This window comes from Microchirus variegatus (genome assembly GCF_963457635.1).
Source record: "Microchirus variegatus genome assembly, chromosome: 14".
Taxonomy (NCBI): domain Eukaryota; kingdom Metazoa; phylum Chordata; class Actinopteri; order Pleuronectiformes; family Soleidae; genus Microchirus; species Microchirus variegatus.
Genome location: NC_139815.1, coordinates 1,348,744 through 1,373,424, shown reverse-complemented (window position 1 = coordinate 1,373,424; position 24,681 = coordinate 1,348,744). Strand labels below are relative to the sequence as shown.

Sequence of the window (24,681 nt, the reverse complement as noted above, 5' to 3'; positions counted from 1 at the left end):
TTTAAGTCCTGATGCAATATTATCACGATATTTAAGTCACGATACGATATTGTCATGATATACAAGTCACGCTACTATATTATCACAATGTTAAAGTCACGATACGATGTTCTCACGATACAATATTATCACAATATTTAAGTCACGATACGATATTTAACTCACAATACAATATTATCACCATATTAAAGACGTGATACGATATTTAAGTCACGATACGACATTATAACAATGTTTAAGTCGGGCAGCTTCCTAAGCCCCACCCATGATCAGAATCGCAAACAAAAAACCACGGCCCTAAGAACAAGTGAGGGAGCGCAAACGCAAAACAGTCGGAGCAAGCAAAATTCCGATGATTGCAAACAAAAAGTGTATTTTAAAAGTGTATGTTCAACAAGTCAAATACAATGATATTGAATGATTCAATTTATATTTTATTTGCAGTTAGTGCATTTTAGATTGTGTGCTTACTTGTTGCAGTGCGTCATCATGACCGTGCTGCGTCAGAGGAAGAGCGGCAAAGTGAAGGAGGCTCCGCCTGCCGCCGAGTTTCAGTCGCAGACGTCCAGCTGTTGCACCGACCATCATCCGGAAAGGATTCTGCACGGTGAGCGACGAGCACAAACTACACCAAAGTCAAATTAAGACTCTTTCACTCTGACACCTGTGTGGATCTACGAAAGCAGGGGTCTCACACTCACATGACCTGTGGCTCCACTGAGCATTTAGTCTGGCCAGTAGGGGGCGGTGTTGTCTAAAGTATCTTGTGAGTGAGTGAGTGAGTGAGTTATTTTCCAACTGGAAGGCTGTGGCTACAATTCTGCTCGTCTGTCCTTTAGCTAAGACACTCAAGCCCATGTTGCAGCATGTGAATGGATGGGTGAAAACTGTAGTGTAAAGCAGTTCATCAAGACTAGAACAACTTCAAAGTATTTGTACTTGGTTATATTAACAATCTTTTGGAAAACAGCAGCTGTTGAGTTGAGGTGGGCTTTATGACCTTAAACTGATATCAGGATATTCCATCATTATATTGCCATAACGATTTGTTTTGAGCTCTGCCCCAACTAATGTCCCCTAAAAAATGAAAATCTCAGAAATTCCACTGGAATTTGCAAAAAAAAAGTTTAAAAAAAAATGCCCCCCAAAGATAAGAGACTGTGTTGTGTGTGAGTGTGTGAGGCAGCTCCAGCTCCAGGCCTGTGGTCTGTGTTAGTGAACCTGACCTTTGACCCGCTGTGGGCGCTGAGCGGGAAGCAAAGATCCAATGTGGTTCTTAAATGAAATGCCGTGTTTGTATTTATTCATATTTCACTCTGCTCGTTAACCTTTTGTCCTCAGAGGAAAAAACAAAACTAAAACAACTAAAAAACTAACTTTTTCTGTCTTAACTTTATTTACTGCCACACATATGCATTATCATTATTATCACCCTGTTGCTGTGTAGTTTGTATAATTTGTTTACATTATACAATATCAGGATATAAATTAAATCAATATTTCTATGTCTTCTGAATAATATGTCTATATCCTGATATAAGATATATGTGGATATAAAGCTGCACACAAGTTGTTTCTCTGGACTCATGAAAAGTGTTTCTTTCTGTTTTTCACTTAATAGCCATGCCTTTCCCTTCATGTCCATGTTTTCCTCTTAACATCTGTTTTTTGGTTGTTTTTTTTAACATCCATGTTACCCATAGTGTCCCTTTCCCCCCTTAACATCAATATTTTTCCTCAACACCAATGCATTTTCCTTAACATCCTTGTCTTTCCCTTAACATCTTTGTGTTCCCCTTTCCTTCCATGTATTTTTCCTTCACATCCTTGTTTTTCCGCTTACATCCATGTTTACCCCTTAACTTTCTTCCTTGTTTTCCCCTTACCATCCATTTTTTTTCCCTTAACGTCCTTGTTTTTCCCCCTTGACTTCCTTGTGATCCACAATCTAAGACAAAATCTCGTCTCATGTCACCATATATTATATATACTGTATATGTGTGTGTATATATATATATATATATATATATATATGTGTGTATTATATCCATATATTAGGCTAAAAAACATTGATATAAACATTATTTTCCCCCAGCTCTTCTTTCTTCACACAGTAATAACCTGTGATGCTCCTTTCGATCACAACATCAGTCTCATATTCCATCAGATGTTTGTCTTTAGCCTATACAAACATCCGTTTCTATCAGATATAAATCAGTAAAAGGGCTAATATTAAACAATAGATACTTTTATTCAAGTGTTTTTTTTTTATTGACAAATGATGCCTTGATGACCTGCTGATGTTTCCACAGGCGGCTGGTCATGGGCGGTCATCGTCTGGACGTCTGTCGGCTGGTCAGTGTCTGTCGGTCTCGGCCTCCTCTGCTGTATTTACGTGGCCACGCTGCACGAGAACGACCTGTGGTTCTCCAACATCAAAGTAAGACGTGTCACAGCTTTATAATTCCATTGTTAAATGTTCATATCCGTGCACTTGTGCTATTTTCTGGTTCCTTTGCTCGAGAATATTTTAATTGAGTTAAATCGGGAATTGTTGAAAACACGTCGTTTTTTTTTACCAGTCTGTTGTTTAAATCGAAGGATCTGACACTTTAATTATTTGTATATCTTTCGGCTTAGACGTCCACATGTGAAACTCATCAGCCACATCACATGACCATATTTACTCATGGAAAGTATCTCTGGGTTTCTTTGAACGGCATTTAAAGAAAACTTCAATTTTCATGCTCGTTCAGAAAAGGAAATGTAGCGTTTGAAAGCCACGTCCACTTATTCTGTTTTCTCCCTCAAAAACAATCATCAAACACATCATAAACCCCTGAGGTGTGGACTGATGGCTTTTCCACACTCACTGCAGTCTCTCTCTCTCTGTCTCTCCTTCAGTGTAGAACATGCTGCTCTGCCAAATATGATGTAATTTTGTTTTCATATTCACTCCAGTTCAGGCTGCGATGAACAGAGCAGAAGTTTTAGTTGTTTCACTGAAAAATGCACCTTTAATTTTGTTTTTCAAAAATTAGTAATTTCCTTGACAAATCTGTGAGCGGAGTGAGTTTTATGTCTTAACAATGTCGTGCAAACACTCGTAACTATTGATAACAAAGTGGAAATGGCAGGTCATTTCCACAGCTCACTATTTGGCAGTCAGTCTTTTGGTGGATATAGAGAAAAGCTCATTATTTGAGACGGGTATGGCTGCAGCCTGGAGTCTCCCGTTTCAAGCCTACCGTTGCGAGCCCTCCCGTCTCAGGCCTGGGCGTGTACGACCCAGAGTGTACAGTGTGCAGTCCAAAATACAATTTGCGAATTAGATTTGAATCTCAAGGGGATTTACCCCTAGGTGGCGGTATTCCACTAACCTAAGCAATAGTTAAAACCAAAAGAAAAGGAAGAAGAAGAAGTTAAACAGTCCACAAAGAAATTTAGTGACAGGGATGATGACGGAGTCAGAGGTAATTTTGTGAGCTTGTTTTCTGCACTTCTTTTCAAAACATGTTAACTCTTAAAGTAATGTTTATTTTTTTTATCGCAGATTTCTGAACTATATATATATATATATATATACAATATATATATATACATATATATATATATATATATGTATATATATATATACATATATATATATATAATATATGTTTATTTGAGGAAACATGCAATTCCTTAGCCATTCGAAACGGCATCAGCGTGTAACGATGACGTTTGTCAGTGAATATCAGCTAAAGTTAGTTTAATTAAGTCAAAATTAGTAAAAACATGAAATAAATAAAAAAAAAACGTAATCCAACTCTAATAGTGTGTGATTTTTTAAACTGATATTTTACACACAAAAACTAATTAATTAAAAAATAATAATTAAATCCACCATTAAACTTGTTGAAAGTTGAAAGTAACAAACAGAGGCTCTGTATTCTGTGTAAAAATTACTTCCCACGACTCTTATGTTACTTCCAATGATGTGGTTATCTGATATACATGTTGAACAATAAATTTTTGTGCACTATTTACTATTCATTTTATGTTATTTTTTTTCATTCCATTTGTTATAAGTATTAGTATAAGTATATACTAATAAGTATTAGCATGATTACTTTTACTCTTTGGTTAAAACACAATTATTAACCGGACGCAAGCTTTTATTTTGAAAATTATAAAATAAGCCAGGTGGCACGAGACGAGAGGCTCCAGACTGCAGACATACACTTTGGCCTTCACTGAGGCATATCCAGGCAGGTTAATGTGTGGTGCATGAAGCTCATGTTGAACAATACATTTTATACAATTTACCAGCGTCATTTGATGGCAACAGAAAGCGGTTCCCGACGCAAGCTTTTATTTTGAAAATTGTTCTCCTTGGGGGCGTGGATTCATGGCTCGCAACGGGAGCCTCCGGTCTGTAGCCATACACTCTTGCATTATTTGGCAGTCTGTCTGTTGTTGATATAGAGAAAAGCTCATTATTTGGAAGTCAGTCTGTTGTGGATTTACTGAATGGCTCAGTATTTGGCAGTCAGTCTTTGGATCTATGTACAGAACAGCTCAGTTTTCGGCAATGAGTCTGGATATAGAAAACATAGAAGATATAGAGAAATACTCATTATTTGGCATTCAGTCTTGGTGGATTTACAGAATTTTTTTTTATTTGGCAGTCAGTCTGTTGGTAGATACAGACAACAGTTCAGTATTTGGTAGTTAGCCCGTTAGTAGAAATAAGGAACGTGTGTGTGTGTGTGTGTGTGTGTGTGTGTGTGTGTGTGTGTGTGTGTGTGTGTGTGTGTGTGTGTGTGTGTGTGTGTGTGTGTGTGTGTGTGTGTGTGTGTGTGTGTTGTGTGTGTGTTGTGTGTGTGTGTGTGTGAGGGCAAAGACAGGTGCTCTCATCTATAATGAATGCAGGTCACTTTACAGGCCTGGAGAACATTTCCCCCAAATGTTCCCAATGAAGATGGCTCCTGGCTGACATCATCGCACACACGTGTGAGAGTGTGTGCGTGTGTGTGGAGTGTTTCCTTCTGTTAATGCCATCAGTGTGTCCGTGTCACGCTCGCACGGAGCCGAGTGAGTCTGGAAATGCTGTTTTTGAGGAAGGTCAGTGTTTTTGTCAACAGTAACACAGTCAGACTGCAACACTGAGAAGACAAAGAAAAAAAAAAAACATGAATCTGATTTATCATGACAGTAAAGTTCATCACAGACGCACTCTGCTCACGTCTGCAATGAAAAAAAAAAGCTTCATTAAAGCAACAGTACGCTCTCACTCACAACAGTTTTTCCCTGGTAATATAACAAAGATGACATGTACACACACATATAACGTATAAATATGTGTGTACATATATATATATATATGTATTAGTGTTCAGCATGTTAACGCGTTACCGGATGTTAACGCATGACGCATTTTCATGACAACTGACCGGAAAAAGAGTCCGGGCATCATTTACCAGTTAGCTCTGTTAGCTACATTAGCTCCTTTAGCGTCATTAGCGCGCCTACAGTCGAACTGGAGCGGTCTGTTTATTAAAGGAAAAGAGCAGCGCCACAAATAACCAGCGTACCTGTGTACTGCGTATGTGTGCTTCTGTTTTTAAAGCTCCACTTCAACTATAGGCGTTAACGGCGCTAATGCAGCTAACGGAGCTAACTGGTAAACGATGCCTGGAGTCCGGTGCCGCGGCACGTAAACATGACGTCATACGCGTCTTTTTCCAGTCAGTCGTCATGGAAACGTGCGTTAACATTGACGCCGTTAACACCGTTAACGTGCCCAACACTATGTGTATATATACATATATATAACATAATTTTCCCATATCACCCAGCTTATCTTATCTTCATTTTTTTTAATCATTCTCTTGCTTATTGCTCATCTTTTGTTTAACTACAAGCAACTTTTTCTTTTTTTTACGAGGAGCTCTGAGGAAACACCTCTGTGTTTTGTGTGTGTTTGTGTGTGTGTGTGTGTGTTGTGGCTCAGGTGTGAAAAGTCCGATTAAAAACAACGCCTCAGTTTCTCACCACGTTTTACGACCGTTGGCTGGAGTCGCGTACAGAAACATTCGGCAGATCAGAGACACAGAAGTGTACTCCAGTGCTCAAAAACAAACCTCCACACTCAGATGTTGGATGAGGCTTTTTGCCCACGGCCACATCATGGAGCGAAAAAAATAAATCCCATAGATGGAAGGAGCGAACAGCTGCGCTTGCAAACCTCATGATATATTTCAATATCCTGACAGAAAAATGACTTTTCTTGGACGGTTGCAGTTGGCCTTATCACTGAAGTCTCAAAGTCCTGTCACAAAATAAACATTAACACAGGTTTGTGGCTGTTTTTTCCACTCAAAATGTCATTCTTCACTACACTTTTACCAGATTTTTTTGTGTTTTATGTTCTCCGACGCTCAGTTTTGGCCCAAAAGTGTACCTGAGGTTGAAGAAGTGCTGATTCAGTGGCCAGGGTTGAGGATTAATCTTCCATAGACAAGTCTACAGAAAAAATCAGTGTTTTTAACATCACAGCACAAAAGAGTTGTTGATCCACTGCTGCCTCACTAAGCTCAAATGGCATATGAATTACTTTGTTCAGATTGACCTCAGTGACACAAAGTGACCACACGAGGCAGCAGTCGACCAGCAGCGCCTGTTTCCCCCGTGAGCAAAAATCACTGATTTTCTCTGTGGACTTTGGTGCGGGAGAGTGGAGAAAAGCATATTTTAGCCACGTAAAAAGACTGACTTCATCACGTCGACATCAGCTCAAATCGACAATATTTTAGGAATATGTCAGCTGCTTTAAACCGAAGTTTGAAAACCACTCACTCCCCCACACCAAACTCCATACAAAAAATGTTAGATTTGACATCACGGCTCACAGGAGTCGATCGATTGCTGCCTCCATCACGAAGTTCCAGCACGTCTCCTTATTTTGTGACTTTAGTGTTTGAAATTCTTTGTTTTGATTTACCTCAGTGACACAAAGTGACCACACGAGGCAGCAGTAGACCAGCAGCTCCTGTGTCCCTGTGAGCTAAAATCACTGATTTTCTCTATGGACTTTGGTGTGGGATCCCATATCCCTCAGAAAAATGATTTTTCTTGGACGGTTGCGTTTGGCCGTATCACTAAAGTCTCAAAGTCCTCATCAACACAGGTTTGTGGCTGTTTTTTCCACCCAAAATGTAATTCTTCACTACACTTTACCAGATCTTTTTTAGCGTTTTATGTTGTGAATCTTCCTCCAAAGACTCCGTTTTGGCCCAAAAGTGTACCTGGGGTTGAATAAGAGCTGATTCAGTGGCCAGAGTTGGGGATTAATCTTCATGTTTAGCCAACTCAGTCATGGTCTGAAGTCTGAGAACAAAACAGTCGTTTCTAAGCCACAGCCAGTGGTGCAGTGAACAGCTGACACACTATTCAGATGCTGTGCCAGTTGATGTTTGGACTGTTTCTCCCTCAGCTATTGAGATGGATGGATTTAATTTCCTGCTCTTTATAGACTCACTGTCTCCCGCACTTTAATACTCACATGCTTGGGTGTGGAGAGTTTCCTTTAAAAGGGATATATATTTTTTAAGTGTGTTACTGATTTGTACTGTAGTCTTTGTGTGTTTTTTTTTTTTTTTTTGGCCAGGCTGAGACACCAACGCTCAATCTCACTTGCGAAAATGGCTGCCAGGGGCGACACAAGGAAAATCTGATTTCTGCCACCTAACAAAAAGCTTACCTAATAAAATCCATGTCAACTTAGCTGTGAAATATTCTATGAATATGTTTGCCTCTGAATCTCACTGTGAGAAACTTAGCTTAAGTTTTTGTCACAGCTCACTCTCCCACACCAAACCCCATGGAGAAAATCAGTGATTTTATCATCACAGCACACAGGAGTCGTTGATCCACTGCTGCCTCCATCACTAAGTTCAAATGTCAAATTTTTGTCACTTCAGTGTTGGAAATCTATGTCAGTGACACAAAGTGACCACACGAGGCAGCAGTGGACCAGCAGCTCCTGTGGTTTACAAGCTTCTGTCTAACATAGATGTTGCAAGTTAGAGAACCTTTATTGAGCATCAAAACTCAAAGTATGTTTAATTTACTATTGTGAGCTGCTTTCTGAGGGTAAGAAAAGCAACAATTCACACAATCAGGTGATTTTGATTGTTATTTTATCTCAGATTTCTGCGAAAATTGGAAAGGAATTGTACGTAAATGTTACACAGATGTAGAATTTATGAGGTAACCCTAGCTGACTGCGTGTTCATACCTCATACACCCACACTTAAAGGAAACAACTCAACATCCTCTCTGAGTTTTCCTTGCTCTTTTGCTATTTCTGTCTCTTACGCGCAGCCTCGCCATCCCTATTGTGACATGCTCTCATGTTAGGAGCGCGAGCAGAGAGGCTGACTTCACGTGTTTTCCTGAATTCATCAGGTGTGAAGTCATATCCACATCGGTCCCACTGCCCCGAGGAGATTATTTCAGACATGTGCTCACAGCTCGACGCTGGTTCCAGATCCACAAGCCCTCTGACAAATGTTTCCCCCTGCATTTTCCGAATGATATTCCAACATGCTCCCCACACTGCTCCCTCTCCACCCCCCTCCACCCCCCTCCACCCCTACTGTTTCCCTGTGTGCTTTCTCAGACAAGAGGTCACCAGTAGTCATCCCACTCCCTCTGTCTGCTCCAGATATTTACAGCTCGCCCCTGTTCTTAGCTCACACTCACTGTAGCTTCATGTTGTGGATGATTTGTTGGGTGAAGTGTTGAGTGTTGCAGGTTGAAGGTCATCCACGAAGCAGCAGAGAGATCCCAGAACGTTGGATAGAACCTTGGATTTTCCCCCTCAGAGACATGAGGGAGAAACATCGGAGAGAGGACTTCTGTTTCCAGAGAAATGAACTTGTTTTCATTGTAATAATCCATGTGTGAACTTGTTAACTGGGCTGATTCGCTCTGACCTGAATGTAAACCAAAGGATTAGTCGTCTCATCAGAGTTCTTGGTGAGGAGCCGAAGCTGGTTTTGCTGCTGGCAAACTCAGAAGATAGAAGTGGGAAGTAAACTTGCCGCTTATTCCCTCGGAGAATGAAGTTGCCGTGCTTGTTTTGGCAAAGAAACTTGAAGTGATTAAAAGGCTAATTTACTTGGACGGACTTCAAGGAAAAGAAAGGAAAGTAAAACATGCTGCATCTACATTTATTGCCGTAATGGATTTGTATGAGCTCTGTTGCTCAGCCCAGGAGGAGCACGCTGCTATTGTTGTTTATCTACCCGAAATCATCTAATCAAAGGCTCCAAGAACTTTGTGATTATCTCCGGCGATGGTTCTTCGTAGGAGAGCTAAGCCGAACAAGCTGCGTCATAATTTGGGCTTTTTACACGATGCAGCGTCTGAGGGGAGAAGTAGCAGTAACATGATGACGAGGACGGCAAGATCTGGTGCCTCGCGGGAGGAGAAAGACGAGGAGGAGGACGACAGGAGGGAGAAGGTTCCTCAGTTTTGTTCCGGTTCAGACGTTTTCCCCCGGTGGCATTGGCAACGGTGTGTTTCCATGGCAGCAGGGCTGTTACTGGCTGGTGTGTTGGGGCTGGTCCAGGCCTGGTGTGTCAATGCCATACATGAGAATCTTCTGTGGTTCTCTCAGCTAATGGTAGGAGTTAATAAATATTCTGGTTTTAACTTGAATCTTAAAGCTCACATAGAGTAGTCCTGTTGCACATGTTAGTTATGGAGGTCTACTTACATACATTAACTTGTTTTTATGGTCAAAAAGTGAGTTGCTGTAAATGAGCCGATAGAAATCTCTTTTCTAGTGCTGTTCCTCAGCCGCGATATTTCAGACTGAACTCTCACACCCAGAAGACAGAGTGTGTTGTGATTGGGCAGCCAGCGTAGAGCCTTCCCAACTTTCTTGTGATTGGCCAATACCCGGAAGTGACATATTCAGCACACCCGCTCTCAGAAGCACAGCTCCCCCCTCTGGAACGGTGGATGCACTGCTCCTCATTATCAAAACATTGTTTTAACAATGTTTAAAAATAGCTTCTTCACGACTCCCCGCCTCAGTCCCTTTTATGACTTTGACCCGGAGTCAGACCCAGAGTCAGAAGACACTGTCGCTCGTGAAACACCTCCACAACAGACGTTATTCTTCTTCTGCGGTTCAATGTAACAACCGGATGTACCCGGACTAGTGCCCGGACTAGTGCCCGGAGCAGGACGATCTGCTGTTCAGGAGAACCGCTGCTTACGTAACCGGACCGGGTTTTTTCAGAGATCTCGCTGAGCCCGAGATTACAATAAAACACAGCGTTCTCAGCAGTGTCTGAACTGTTTGTTTAGAACCTTCAGGGCTTCGTAAAAAAGGTAATGACGCAGATACACACTAAAAAACAGTGTTAATTGGAACTTCCGGTCTAGGTCCGCTTTAAAGGTGTTGGGCTTCACATCCAAAACTATCTACAAATGACTTCACTGAATGAAGTCAGTGCATTTACATTGATGTTAAAAGTCCAATTTTAGTCGGACTAATAAGACAATAATTTGTTTGTCTTAATATCACGGTAGACCGACTTAAATCGAGCTAGTCTTTGTCGGACTAACATACCTGGATAATGTAATTCATAGTCCGATTACAGCTGCATGTATATGAGGTCGGAGTTTTACCAAAAACAAAAAACCGTTTGGTTTTGTTTGACCAGATTATTGTCCACCCCTGCTCTGCTGCTGTATAAACACAAATAGAGAATAGCTCATTATTTGGCAGTCAGTCTCTTGGTGGTTAGAGAAACAACTCATCATTTGGTCTCTACATGAATGTATGTATTTGCTCATCAGTTGACTGTCGGTCTCTACATGAATGTATGGATTTGCCCATTATTTGGCAGTCGGTCTGTCAGTGGATTAATACAGTAATTCATTATTTGGCAGTCAATCTGTTGTTGGATATAGAGAAAAGCTCATTATTTGGCAGTCAGTCTGTTGGTGAAAATAAAGAACAGCTCATTATTTGGCAGTCAGTCTGTTGGTGAACATAAAGAACAGCTCATTATTTGGCAGTCAGTCTGTTGGTGGATGAAGAGATGTCTATCGCCATGCAGAGACATTTCTTGAATGTCATGTTTTTTTATGTTTGTATTGCAGCACAATATAATCTGTATTGCTGTTTCTCTGTGTGTAAATTAGCCAGTGAATCAGTTTTATGTCCACTCTCTGTGTTTTATGGTCACTTTTAATGAGGGATGAGCTTCACTTCACTCGGATCATAATAATAATAACGCTCAGTATATGTTCTGGTTTCTAACGAGGTCCATGGAAATGTCTGCGTGAGACAATAACGCTGTGGAAACACTTTGACAGACTTTGAGATGAATCCGAGACTGATCGCTGCCAAAAAAAACAATCAAAGCACGGCTCAATCAAAGAGGCAGCACAGCTGTACGAACAATTTACTAACAGAATATGATTTTTAAAAAATAAAGAATTCTGCAGATGGTTTTCACCTCCCAGTGGAACCAGTCGGTACGTTTATGTGACGTCAGAACGTCACATACTTTTCTGTGGTATTTAAATAGTCCATTGGGAACACAGGTATTAAGTCACAAACTTAATGTAGACATGATTTTTCAAAAAAACGAAACATGCATGTGGTGAAGAAACCTGGAGCGTGAAACAGCTGTCAAAAATCTCAATCTGGAATTTGAATAGTTTAGTTAATGGGTCAGCATTTGCGTAGAAAGAGGGGGTCCCTGACCTTTGACCTCTGACCCAGAAATAATTGAAGAAACAAGTACAGTACATAGGAAGAGAACACACTAAAGGTGGATAGAGAGAAAAGCTCATTATTTGGCAGTCAATCTCTACATGAATGTATGGAATTTCTCATTATTCGGCAGTCTGTCTGTTGTTGGATTTAGAGAAAAGCTCATTATTTGGCAGTCAGTCAGAAGTTTTCTTTCTTAATAATGTTGTGCAAACACTATAATAAATGTAAATATGAGGTCAGTGCCACATCAGTGTAATAATTATAATATTACAGCAGGATAATGAGGTAGAGAGAGGTCATTTAGATAAATTAAGTTTTTAGTTTGAATTGTAATAAAGCTTCAAGTAATCCTAAAATGTTTTTCATTATTTTGAAATGTTGCTTTTGGAAATGATTTTCCACATTTTGTGGATAAACATTAGATTATTGATGAGCCTCGTGTGTTGATGAGAATTTAAAATGTGTTTTCCGTGACTAAGTTGAATGACGAGAGCTTCTGCCTCCGTATCGTCATGTCACTGTCATGTCGTGCCAGGAAATCTGTTTTCCGTATTAAACAGAACACCACTTTCGTTTTTTTTTTTTTTTTTTTTCCCTGCTTTCAGGAAGTGGAGCGGGAGATTTCCTTTCGGACAGAGTGTGGACTTTATTACTCGTACTACAAACAAATGTTGCACGCCCCGTCCATTCAGGAAGGTATGTGAGCGGAATTTCGTGTTTGAGTCAAGTTGGATTTTGTCTGGTCAAAAAAAACAAATATATATGTGTGTGTTCATGTGTTCATAGGCTTCTCGGAGTTGATCCATGACAACCTGACGGAGTCAAAACGGAGCATTAACCTGCTGCAGAGGATGAATATCTACCAGGAGGTTTTCCTCTCTGTTCTCTACAGACTGCTGCCCATTCAGGTAAAACACCACACTCGTTAATCTCATCTCATCTCATCTCTGTGCTCTGTATTTGTTTTCCAATAACATTTTATTGAATTTGAACATGAACAAATATCAAAAGAAAACAACATATTGTCATCGCTTATTTTGCCGTGCCGACCGTCTGAGTGCTGCCCATGTTTGACAGCAGGGACACAAGAAAAGAACTGATAAAACTGATACTTACCTGATATCATCTATAAGTCTGTTCACGTCTTTATCTCTGCTTACACCAAAGTCCATAGAGAAAATCAGTGATTTTAGCTCACGGGGACACAGGAGCTGCTGGTTTACTGCTGCTGCCTCGTGTGGTCACTTTGTGTCGCTGAGGTAAATCTGAACAAAGGATTTACAACACAGAGGTGACAAAATAAGACATTTGAACTCAGCGATGGAGGCAGCAGTGGATCAACAACTCCTGTGTGCTGTGATGTTAAAATCACTGATTTTCTCTATGGGGTTTGGTGTGGGAGAGTGAACTGTTGAAAAAGTGGCAAATTTTATTTCTTTTATTTGGCGAGTCTGTTTGCGTCCACCTATCTTATCCTGGTTCTTTGACCAGCAGGGGGCATGCACAGCCCAGACAGCATTGACTGTATCTGTACCTTATACAACCGCACTTGACTACAAACTGTCACTTTAACCACTGAAACCATTGGTATGATAATGTCATTAGGCGACTTCCAGGTAATTGAAGTGCTTTCTTTTTCTTTTTGGTCTTTCGGCGAACACGTACCTGTCATTCGTGCACTCGAGGAAAGTTAGGGGGAAAAGATTTTTGTGGCGAAACATCAATTAAGTGAAGAGCAGCCACACAGTGTCACCACTGATGTGACAGCGCTGCCACACAGCGAAATATCAGACCCCAACTTTGAAAATGCCACAGTGTTCCTGAGTCAGTCACTGTCGCTGCAGTCATTTACACACACTAATGAACCAGTGTGTGTGTGTGTGTGTGTGTGTGTGTGTGTGTGTCCAGTCGTACCTGGAGCCAGTGTATTTCTACATCTACACTGTGTTCTCGCTCCAAGCGGTCTACGTGATCGCTCTGTACCTCACCGCGTGGCTCCTGTCTGGTTCCTGGCTGGCTGGTGCACTCACTGGCATCTGGTACATCCTCAACAGGTGAGTAATGACTGTGTGTGCGTGTGTGCGTGCGTGCATGTGTGTGTGTGAGGAAGTGAGAGGGTGAAAGAACAACGTGAGTTTCTGCCTCCCTGTCAAACTGGCATTTAACTCTGTGAATTAGAGGTTTTTGTTTCTTTTTAATATAGTACACACAGAATTGTGGTTTCTTTATATACAGATGTATGCAAATCACTGGTTGTTTGGATAAGAAATTTCAGTTAAATATATCATATAGGAGACAAACAGTGATGAAATAAAGTTTATATGAGTTACAGAAAGTGTGCAAGAATTATTTAAACAAAATTAGGCATGTGTATAAATTTAGGCACCATAAAAGAAACATTTTGTGCATCCTCCTTTTGCAGAAATAAACACTTCCCATAGCTTCCAATTAGAGTCTGGATTCTGGAGGAAGGTATTTTGGACCATTCTTCTTTACAAAACATCTCCAGTTCAGTCAGGTTTGATGGTTTCCGAGCATGGACAGTCCGCTTTAGATAATACCACAACTTTTCAATAATATTCAGGTCTGGGGACAGAGATGGTCATTCCAGAATGTTGTATTTGTTCCTCTGCATGAATGCCTCAGTAGATTTTGAGCAGTGTTTAGGGTCGTTGTCTTGTTGAAAGATCCAGCCCCGGCACAACTTCAACTTTGTCACTGATTCCTGGACATTGTTCTCCAGAATCTGCTGATATTGAGTCGATATCGACCCTCAACTTTAACAAGATTCCCAGTCCCTGCACTGGCCACACAGCCCCACAGCATGATGGAACCACCACCAAATGTTACTGTAGGTAGCAAGTGTTTTTCTTGGAATGCTGTGTTCTTTTTCCACCATGCATAACGCCGCCTTGTTTTGCCCAAATAACTCTATTTTAGTTTCATCAGTCCACAGCACCTTATTCTAAAATGAAGCTGGCTTGTCCAAATGTGCTTTAGCATACCTCAAGTGATTCTGTTTGTGACGGGTGCAGAGAAAAGGCTTTTTCTGCATTACTCTTCCATACAGCATCTCCTTGTGTAAAGTTTGCTGAATAGTTGAACGATGCACAGTGACACCATCTGCAATGATGATGTTGTAGGTCTTTGGAGCTGGTCTGTGGGTTGACTGTGACTGTTCTCACCATCCTTCACCTCTGCTTATCTGAGATTTTTCTTGGTCTGCCACTTCAGGCCTTAACTCGAACTGTGACTGTGGTCTTTCAATTCCTCACAATGTTCCTCACAGTTGAAACTGAGAGTTTAAATCTCTGAGATAGCTTTCTGTGTCCTTCTCCTAAACCATGATGTTGAACAATCATTATTTTCAGGTCATTTGAGAGTTGTTTTGACGCTCCCATGTTGCCACTCTTCAGAGAAGATGCAAAGAGGAGAAACACTTACAATTGGCCTCCTTAAATATCCTTTCTCATGTTTGGATTCACCTGTGTATGGAGGTCAAGGGTCACTGAGGTTACCAAACCAATTTTGAGTTCCAATAATTAGTGCTAAAAGTATTGAAATCAATAAAATGACAAGGGTGCCTAATTTTATTTAAATAATTCTTGCACACTTTCTGTAACTCATATGAACCTACATATCACTGTGTTTGTCTCCTATATGATACATTTAACTGAAAACCATGAAAATCAACAGGGGTGCCCAAACATAAACATACCACTGTATATATATATGTGTGTGTGTATGTTTACATATACGCACACAGACACATATGGTTTTTGGCCCAGAACTGGACAGTTTTTTGTTTTTTTTACCACTGATACATAAAAAACATTTAAAGAAAAGTGAGGTTACATGTCACAGCAAAAAAAATAAAAATATATATATATATATATGTGTGTGTGACTTAATTCAACCCTTTTTACGTTTAAAATGTACAGACTGTGCATGCTGCATATAAATAAGGGTCCAGTGAATGAGATTCTAACAAATATTCAGCACTGAAACAAAACAAAGCGACATGAAGCAGCCTGAGACTCTCACTGAGAACATGGCTGCCAGCAGGGACACAAAGAAAAACAGCTTTTAACCACCGAACAGAAGGCTCTTCTCATAAAATCTAAACACTCTGATATCTTAACAATATGTTTCTTGCGTCATCCTGCAGTTACACAGCCTTGTCTGTCTGGAAACTAAAGTTTTTTGCAACTTTTGTAAATCACTCACAAAGTTTAATAGTGTTATTTTTGTGACTTCTGTGTTTGAAATCCATAATTTGTACTTTTCTCAGTGACATAAAGTGACCACACGAGGCAGCAATAGAACAGCAGCTCCTGTCTCCATGTGAGCTAAAATCACTGATTTTCTTTATGGACTTTGGTGTGGGATAATGAGCAGTTGACAAACATGGAGGTTGAGCAGCAAATGTGTTAAGAAATATTTTATTTGGTACGTTTTATCTTTGGTCAATTTAATGAAGACTGAGAGTTGTTTTAAAGATGGGAGAAACTTAAGGCGGAAACCCTTAAGAGTTCCTTTTAAAAAAACTGACTATTTTGTTCCTAGCGGCAGAAAATGTCACCTCCCCAAAAACTGCTGTAAACATAATATAAATTAATATTTTTTTCCTATTTAAATTAGTCAATCTTTTCACACTAATATTAATCATATTTTTGGAAACGTTAACCCTTTAAATGCCAGTATGTTTACACGACTGTGGTGCCACTTTGAGCACTCACTCGATAATTAACAGCATTATCGTCATTATCTTTATTATTATTGTTGCACTGATATAAATATTTCTTTCGTGCAAATTTGAGCAGATAACAGACAAACACTTTAAAAAATGTCATATTTTAGCACTCCCTGCAAACACATTTGTTTCCAGAAAAAGTATGTGAGAAGCTCACACGTGTTGATCAGCACTTCCTTGACTTAATCTCTGTGAAAACTATGTGACTTCACGGATGTGATAATTCGATTTTTACACTTAGTTTCACCCACAGTTTTTTTATCTGATGGATATTTTCTCTAAATTAAAAGGAAAAGTTCTTGGAAACAGATCCCGTACATGTTTCTTTTAGATGCTGTAGTTGTGCTGCTATCAAAGTGAGCATGAAAAGACTTTTCTATTTCAAAGTTTCTCTCGGTGAGGGTTTTTTTTTCCTGGAAATGTGCCCATGGTTGAAATGAGCTCAGAAACCCTGCTGGCGTTATCTTCACTGTCCTTTTGGATCAATAGACAGACGAGATTTCTGTGGTGACCTCTGTAAACAATAAAACCTTTTGGATTTTTTAGAACTTCAGAAGAGCTGCACCAAAGTTTTGCTGCATTCAGAAAAGTATACAGGGACGTATGCAGCCCATTAAAATCACTGAAACTCAAGTGAACTTCAGTACAACATACTCTCTTCAAGCTCATTTATTGAAGGATTATTCCCTCATTTATGCAGTGGTAGTTTTTTGTTCAGTGAACCTGTGCTACTGACTCCACTTAACAAAATCACAATAATATCTACTCCGACTTAAGTCTACGATATCTTAGGAACATGTTCACATATTTATCTCACTGTGAGTCAGACTTTTACTCTGAACAAAGGATTTCAAACAGAAGTTACAAAGAAAGATATTTGCTTTACAAACTTCAGTTTCCTGTTGGAAAAGTCTGTTTAACAGAGAGATAAAGATGTGAACATTTAGATATTGTAGACTTAAACTTACTAAGTTTGTAAACCACTCACTCTTCCACACCAAAGTCCATAAAGAAAATCAGTGATTTTAGCTCACAGGGACACAGGAGCTGCTGGTCTACTGCTGCCTCGTGTGGTCACTTTGTGTCCCTGAGGTCAATCTGAATTAAAGATTTCAAAGACGGAAGTTACAAAAAAAGACATTTGTCTTTACTGATGGAGGCAGCAGTGGATCAACAACTCCTGTGTGCTGTGATGTTAAAACCACTGATTTTCTCTATGGGGTTTGGTGTGGGAGAGTGAGCGGTTTACAAACGTCAGTTTCCTTTTTTGATAAAGCTGTGTAAGTGCGAAAAAACGTGGCAGAAATATTCTTAACACATACAGGCTCAGATTTTTATTCGATAAGCCTTTTTGTTAAGAGGCTAAAATCTGTTTTTCCTTGTGTTTTTCGCTGGCAGCCACATTTTCACTGAGCATCTGCGTCTCAAGCTGGTGCAGTCGGTGTGTCCGCTCTGTGTCAGTAATATTAGGAACACGTTCTCTACAGTCCTCACGCTCCTCTTCCTCTTCCTCCTCCTCCTCCTCCTCCTCCTCCTCTCCAGGGTTGATACCACTCGAGTGGAGTTCACCATCTCCCTCAGAGAGAACTGGTCTCTGCCCTTCCTCGCGCTGCAGGTCACTGCCATCACCTGCTACCTCAGGCCTCAGCTCACCGCTTTACAGCAGGTAAGAGCACACGAGTCAAAGCCATCGACGCACATCGTGGATCGGCCTCGGTACGTTCACTGCACCTGTCTGCTCTGTGGTCAGCGGGCGGTGAAAGAGCAAGCAGTTTGTGTATCTAACTGTGCGTGACTTCACCATCTTAGAGATTGTTTTTGTCATTTTCCCACTGTGAGACAGGCTTTTGAACTGCGGACTCGTCACTTTGTAAAGACACTCACTCTCCCACACCAAAGCCCATAGAGAAAAGCAGTGATTTTTTAATATCACAGCACACAGGTGTTGTCGATCCACTGCTGCCTCTGTCATGAAGTTCAAATGTCTTATTCTGTGAGCTCGGCTTTTGAAATCTTTAATTCACAAAGTGACCACACGAGGCAGCAGTAGACCAGCAGCTCCTGTGTCCCCGCGAGCTAAACTCACTGATTTTCTCTATGGGGTTTGGTGTGGGAGAGCGTGTGGTTTACAAACTTCAGTTTTCGTGGTGGAAGTCAAGTCATTTTATTTTTTACTTCACACTTGTGAAGTAGGTAAAAAAAAAAAATGCTCAGGCTCTGGGCGATGTGACGTCTCTCCTCAGAAGGTGATGGTGTGGTTGATGTACGTGGCGACGTTCTGCTTCTGTCTGACGTGGCAGTTCAACCAGTTCATCCTCCTCGTCCAGGCTCTCGTCATTTACACCCTGGACTGTCTCGACTTCATCACAACCACGCAGGTTTGTTCCGTTAAAGGTTTGTTTGTTTTTTTGAAGTGTGTTTGTATGAGCGACTGACACACGTAATTTGCTTAATCTGCCCTGGGTACCAGCTTGAGACTAAAAAAAACACAGCTGTCAGCCACTGAACAAATGACTCACCTTGTCAGATGTACACTTGCTTAATTCTGTAATAAATAATGTGTTTATGTCTTTATCTCACAGTTAGACAGCCCTTTCTAACAAGAAACTTCAGTCTATGTTGCTTGACAAGCAGCTCACTCTCCCACACCAAACACCATAGAGAAAATCACAGCACACAGCAGTTGTTGATCCACTCCATCACTAAGTTCAAATATCTTATTTTGTCACTTAGGCATTTGAAATCCTTTGTTCAGATTGACCTCAGTGACACAAAGTGACCACAAGAGGCAGCAGTTGACCTCCTGTGTCCCCAAAAGCTAAAATTACTGATTTTCTCTATGGGCTTTGGTGTGGGAGCTGCTGTTGGAAATTAAACCATTTATTTTTGTTTTATGAGGACAGAACAACATTTTTTCACTGTCAGATTGTCAGTATGTCAGTACCTCTTACAACCACATTTCATCAAAGCTGAACTATCCCATTTAAGAAGCTGAAAAATCACAGAAACTAGAAAATCTTCACATTTAAGAAGCTGAAAAATCACAGAAACTTGAAAATATTCACATTTAAGAAGCTGAAAAATCAAAGAAACAAGAAAATATTCACATTTAAGAAGCTGAAAAATCAAAGAAACTAGAAAATATTCCCATTTAAGAAGCTGAAAAATCACAGAAACTAGAAAATATTCACATTTAAGAAGCTGAAAAATCACAGAAACTAGAAAATATTCCCATTTAAGAAGCTGAAAAATCAAAGAAACTAGAAAATATTCACATTTAAGAAGCATTACAGCACATTAATTCATCACCACAACAGTTGGTGATTAAGTTGGCTGTTGCAGCTTCAACAGTGTTAGATATGAGCCTATAAAGTTGTTTTAGTCCTGCTTCTTCTGACTTTGATTACTCTCTCTGTTTGTGTGTGTGTGTGTGTGTGTAGGTGACCACTCTGTACCTTGTTCAGGTGAGTGGTCTGCTGAGTGTGTGGCTCCTCCAGTTCTGTAACTCCATGATACTGGGCTCACTGGTCGTGAGCTTCATCGTAGCGGCGCTCTTCATCAGACACTGTCAGGTCAGTCTGAGTGCATGCGTGTCTGTGTTTCTGAGGAACTGCGTCACGTTTAGGGTTAAGATTTGAAATGTTTGCTCGCGTGCGCCCCCTCGCTCAGTCACACGGTCGTTTCCTCTTCCTCGCTTCCTCCAACAACAGTTTTCTCTGTCGTGATGGACGTCGTCTTTAATCGCCAGCTCGTTTCGAAGGCAAATGTGTGTGAGACACGTCCTCGTAACTGTTAATATTTACTGTGCTCTGTTGTCACCGTCTCGTCCAAACAGTCTGGTCTGAAGACAGGAAGTCTGCTGACTCGTGTGGGGAAACTGCTTCTCCACAGCACCATGGTTCTGCTCCTCACCGTCACAATCAACTACCTGACCAAGGTTCACTCTCTCTCCTGCTTTCTTTACCTCTATCTCATTTATTTACCTCCCAGAAGCTAAAAAAAATCAAAGAAACTAGAAAATATTCACATTTAAGAAGCCTCTCTCTCTCTGACGTGAGCTGACCATGTGATCTGATCTTTACTTATTTATACATTTCAGTGAGTCGATCTTTAGCCATAACAAGACGACCTTATCTCTGTGTGTGTGTGTGTGTGTGTGTGTGTGTGTGTGTGTGTGTGTGTGTGTGTGTGTGTGTGTGTGTGTGTGTGTGTGTGTGTGTGTGTGTTTACAGAAAGTACTTCAGCTCCGATCAGATGAGCACATCTTTAAATTCATCAAGTCAAAGTTTGCCTTGGGGCATACCAGGTATGAACACAAACAAACACACACACACACACACACACCATAGGTGGTCAAACAACTATAAAAAAAACTAAGGCTGTTGTTGACACCGCTTTTGAGGGAGACGATAGCGACACATATTAGTTAGTCATATCATCAGAAATAAAAAATGACTTAATTTCCAAAAGGAAACTGACATTTGTAAACCACTCACTCTCCCACACCAAAGTCCATAGAGAAAGTCATTGATTTTAGCTCACAGGGACACACAGGAGCTGCTGGTTTACTGCTGCCTCGTGTGGTCACTTTGTGTCAATGAGGTCAATCTGAACAAAGGATTTCAAACACTGAAGTGACAAAATATGACATTTGAACTTAGTGATGGAGGCAACAGTGGATCAACAACTCTTGTGTGCTGTGATGTTAAAATCACTGATTTTCTCTATGAGGTTTGGTGTGGGAGAGTGAGTGGTTTACAAACTTCAGTTTCCACTTGGAAAATTCTGTCAGTCAGAACAGTGAGAAAAGATTGTGAAAACCTAATCTGTTAAAGCTCCAGTTTGTACTTTACTCGATGAAGGAATTTTCACGTTTTTTTTTCTACTTCCCAAGTGTTCATATTTGTTTTATGTCGGTGGAAGTAACTTATTTATATTTAATGCTCATGGTTTTTTGCAGTTGTGTCAATAGATTAACAAAGATTTGTGTTGTAAGAAAAAAAAAAATCCCACACACACGCACACAGAGTCTACACACATTGTGATTTGATCCAGTTTGACTGTATTATTCACTCGGCACCAGTGTGATAGCACCTGGAGTGTTAGTGTGTGTGAATAATAGATGGAGAGGTAACACCAACAGGCCTCCCATCAATCACACACTGTGGGTGTGTGTGTGTGTGTGTGTGTGTGTGTGTGTGTGTGCGTGCGCGCGTGTGTGGCCCTTCAATTATTCACGAGTCAGAGGGAAATGTGCTGCTCACTCGCCGTCTCTCTCTCTCTGTTCCTGCGTCTCTCACTCATTGACATTCTCAATAAATGTCTCCTTTTTTTTAACTCTCAAAATCTAAATTCTCAGTCAAATTATTTGTCAGTGTCACGCGCAACAAGAACACTTTAACACTTATAAAAAGACTGACTTATGGCATGAAACAGTTCCAACACGACTATTACGCGACACGATTATTATTATTATTATAATAAAAAATATAAGGAGCTGAAAAATTACAGAAACTGGAAAATATTCACATTTAATCTCATTAAAACACTTCAACTGATTAACTGATTAATTTAGCAATGGATGAATAATTGTTTAATAACGATTAAAATCAAATGAATTTCAGGCTGGAGGATGCGTTTCTTATTATCCCTGAGAGGAAATCCACACCACCATTCACACATGAAGACACATTTACAGAAAACAATAAATAAATATCTCGCTGCTGAGATGCCACAGTTTTTTAACCGTCCACATTTGTCCCTCCTCCGTCCGTCCTGCAGGGACTTTGACGCCAGTCTGTACCTGTGTGAAGAAGCCTTCGGACGTCTGCCCCTCGACACTCTGGAGCGACTCGCTGCTACGCTCCTGCTCTACCCCTATGTCCTCACGCTGCTGCTGCTCAGTGGCACGTTAGCACTGGCCGCGCTGCAAAACCTCAGGTATGTGATGGTAGGAGAGGAGAAAAGAGGACGGCTCGCTCTGGATTTATGATGATTTTAGGATTACAAAAAGTCAGATATCACAGAAAATAGAAAACATTCACATTTAAGAAGCTGATCTTCAAAAAAATAATATCAAGTTAAACAATATTAACTCAACAGTAGACCCGGAGCTGCTGGTCTACTTCTGCCTCGTGTGGTCACTTTGTGCCACTGCGGTAAATCTAAATGAAGAATTTCAAACCCCAAAATCATTATATACACAATAGAATCACTGATTTTCTCTATGGGGTTTGGTGTGGGAGAGAAAGCCTATGTCACCCTAAAGGCGGATTTCCACTGGACGTGTTGCAGCCGTCGCCGTTGCCGATCGCTTCCATTCTAATCAATGTGAGCATTTCCACCAGACGTGCTGCGGAACGTCTCAGTAGTGGTTCTATTTTTGCTGTTGCCGCTGCTGAGAAGCGCCAATCTCAACAGAGCAGATCGCGCCAGACAACAAATCCGACACATACTCTAAGTAAAACACTTCTTCACCCTTTCAAAATAAAACACAATACGCAGGTCATACAGCCTGTCACAACTTCACATCAACATTACGTCGTGACCGGTGCTACCAGGTCAACAGTCAATTAATCAGAGCGTCTCGGAGAGTCATAATGTGCGACGAGAGACTGATTGTTGAAGTGGTGAAACATAAAATCATTTATGACAACAGATCAACAGTTCTTCCACGTCGGAGAATGAAAGAAGCTGTGTTGTTGTTGTTGTTTCCTTTATGCACACAGTCTATCGCGGGATCTCGCAAACTCGTGTCCGTTCAGGATTATCACTGTAGGGATTGACGCCGGGCAGAGGACGATGCAAAACCGTCTGTAACGCGCCCAGTGGAAATCCGCCTTAAGCCAAGCTATCTTATGGTTTTGTTTACTGCTTTATCCCACTGTTTGGTTGTTTGTTTTCTCTGATCTGGTGTCAGATGTAATTCTCTTATTGTCCACATGTCTCCGCCTCCACATCACTGCAGTGGGAAACATCTTACCAGCTGCCTCCTGAAACCACTGTCTCCCCCACGGGTGCCAGTTGAAGGGCCACGTCGAGCTAAACACATTAGCATATCAACACGGGCGGAAATACTAACCTCATTCAGAAATTAATTTAATCCCATTTACCTCACATCACCTCAGGAAGAGCCCTAGCGAGATTAGATTTCAGTTGGAGGCCGGCGTCTGTCTGATTCTCATGTTTTGAGAGCGACATCGCTGCCCTCAGGCCTGTCCCTGTGTGTGTGTCTCTGCGTCCTCGTGGGTGTCCACCATCAATCGTAGCCCTCAGCTCCACTGCAGCGACTGAGCTGTTTTCATGTCTCTCTCTCTGTTGTCTCTCATTTCTCAGCAGGTCTAAAGCAGCTTCAGCCGAGGAGAGGAAAGGAGCCTCAGAAGGCCACGCGGTGGCTTTACGTGCAGACGTGGCCTATAACGCCGTGCACACACTGTTCTTTGGCCTCGTGGCTTTCAGCACCATGAGGTGAGACTCGACGCACTCAGGATCACATGTAGAGATTAGGGAATGATGATTTAATGGTATCGTTTGTTGAGCCTTCTAAACGTCCACTGCATGAGAGCGAGTCAAAGTGTTGCAGCGTGTTGAGCTAACGAGATGCATTCGAAGACCGTTATAAATTCGTACATGTGGGTCAAAATATCGATTTGGTGATATATCGTCTTCCTTCCTCATGCAATACAATAATCGATACTCCAGGGCAAATATTGATTGATTGATTTTTCTACTGACGATTGGCCGCGGCCTCGTCGTGGCACAAAGCGCCGCTCGACGTTCGTCTGGAGGCTTGGCCGCCAGTCAGGCGAGCAGCCCAGAGCTGGCTCCGCCTTCAGGAACCCGCTGGCGGTGTCGCCGTGCCAACATTTAAGATTCCAAAAATCTATTTATAATTCCAAAATCTTCTTATAATTCCAAAATCTACTTAAGATTCCTAAATCATCTACTTATAGTTCCATAATCCACTTATAATTCCAACATCTACTTATAATTTTAAAATCTACTTATAGTTCCAAATCCCACTGATTGGTCAGAGAGCGTCGTCACTGAAGAGTCATGAGCGCGACGTACGACACAAGAATCAAAGCCAACAATGTCCAACTGTAGATTAAAGTTAAAAAGACTTAAAAATCCCTGAAAA

At 40.9% G+C, this 24,681-nt stretch overlaps 1 protein-coding gene across 2 annotated transcripts in view; it reads left to right on the top strand.

Moving 5' to 3' along the window:
- Positions 1 to 489: 489 nt before the first annotated feature.
- dpy19l3 (dpy-19 like C-mannosyltransferase 3) overlaps positions 490 to 24,681 on the top strand; it is a gene marked incomplete at its 5' end in the record, with an annotated part of 46,826 nt that continues 22,634 nt past the window's right edge. The window contains 12 exons of one of the 2 annotated variants that reach the window (XM_083900751.1): positions 490 to 607; positions 2,313 to 2,440; positions 12,394 to 12,484; positions 12,575 to 12,696; positions 13,697 to 13,842; positions 18,084 to 18,207; positions 18,785 to 18,919; positions 19,982 to 20,113; positions 20,377 to 20,478; positions 20,774 to 20,847; positions 22,323 to 22,481; positions 23,877 to 24,008. In XM_083900751.1, the coding sequence (XP_083756877.1) occupies positions 490 to 607; positions 2,313 to 2,440; positions 12,394 to 12,484; positions 12,575 to 12,696; positions 13,697 to 13,842; positions 18,084 to 18,207; positions 18,785 to 18,919; positions 19,982 to 20,113; positions 20,377 to 20,478; positions 20,774 to 20,847; positions 22,323 to 22,481; positions 23,877 to 24,008 (1,463 nt within the window). Of the gene's footprint in view, positions 608 to 2,312; positions 2,441 to 9,195; positions 9,674 to 12,393; positions 12,485 to 12,574; positions 12,697 to 13,696; positions 13,843 to 18,083; positions 18,208 to 18,784; positions 18,920 to 19,981; positions 20,114 to 20,376; positions 20,479 to 20,773; positions 20,848 to 22,322; positions 22,482 to 23,876; positions 24,009 to 24,681 lie in introns of those variants that run through there. The other variant, XM_083900750.1, reaches the window with a different exon arrangement.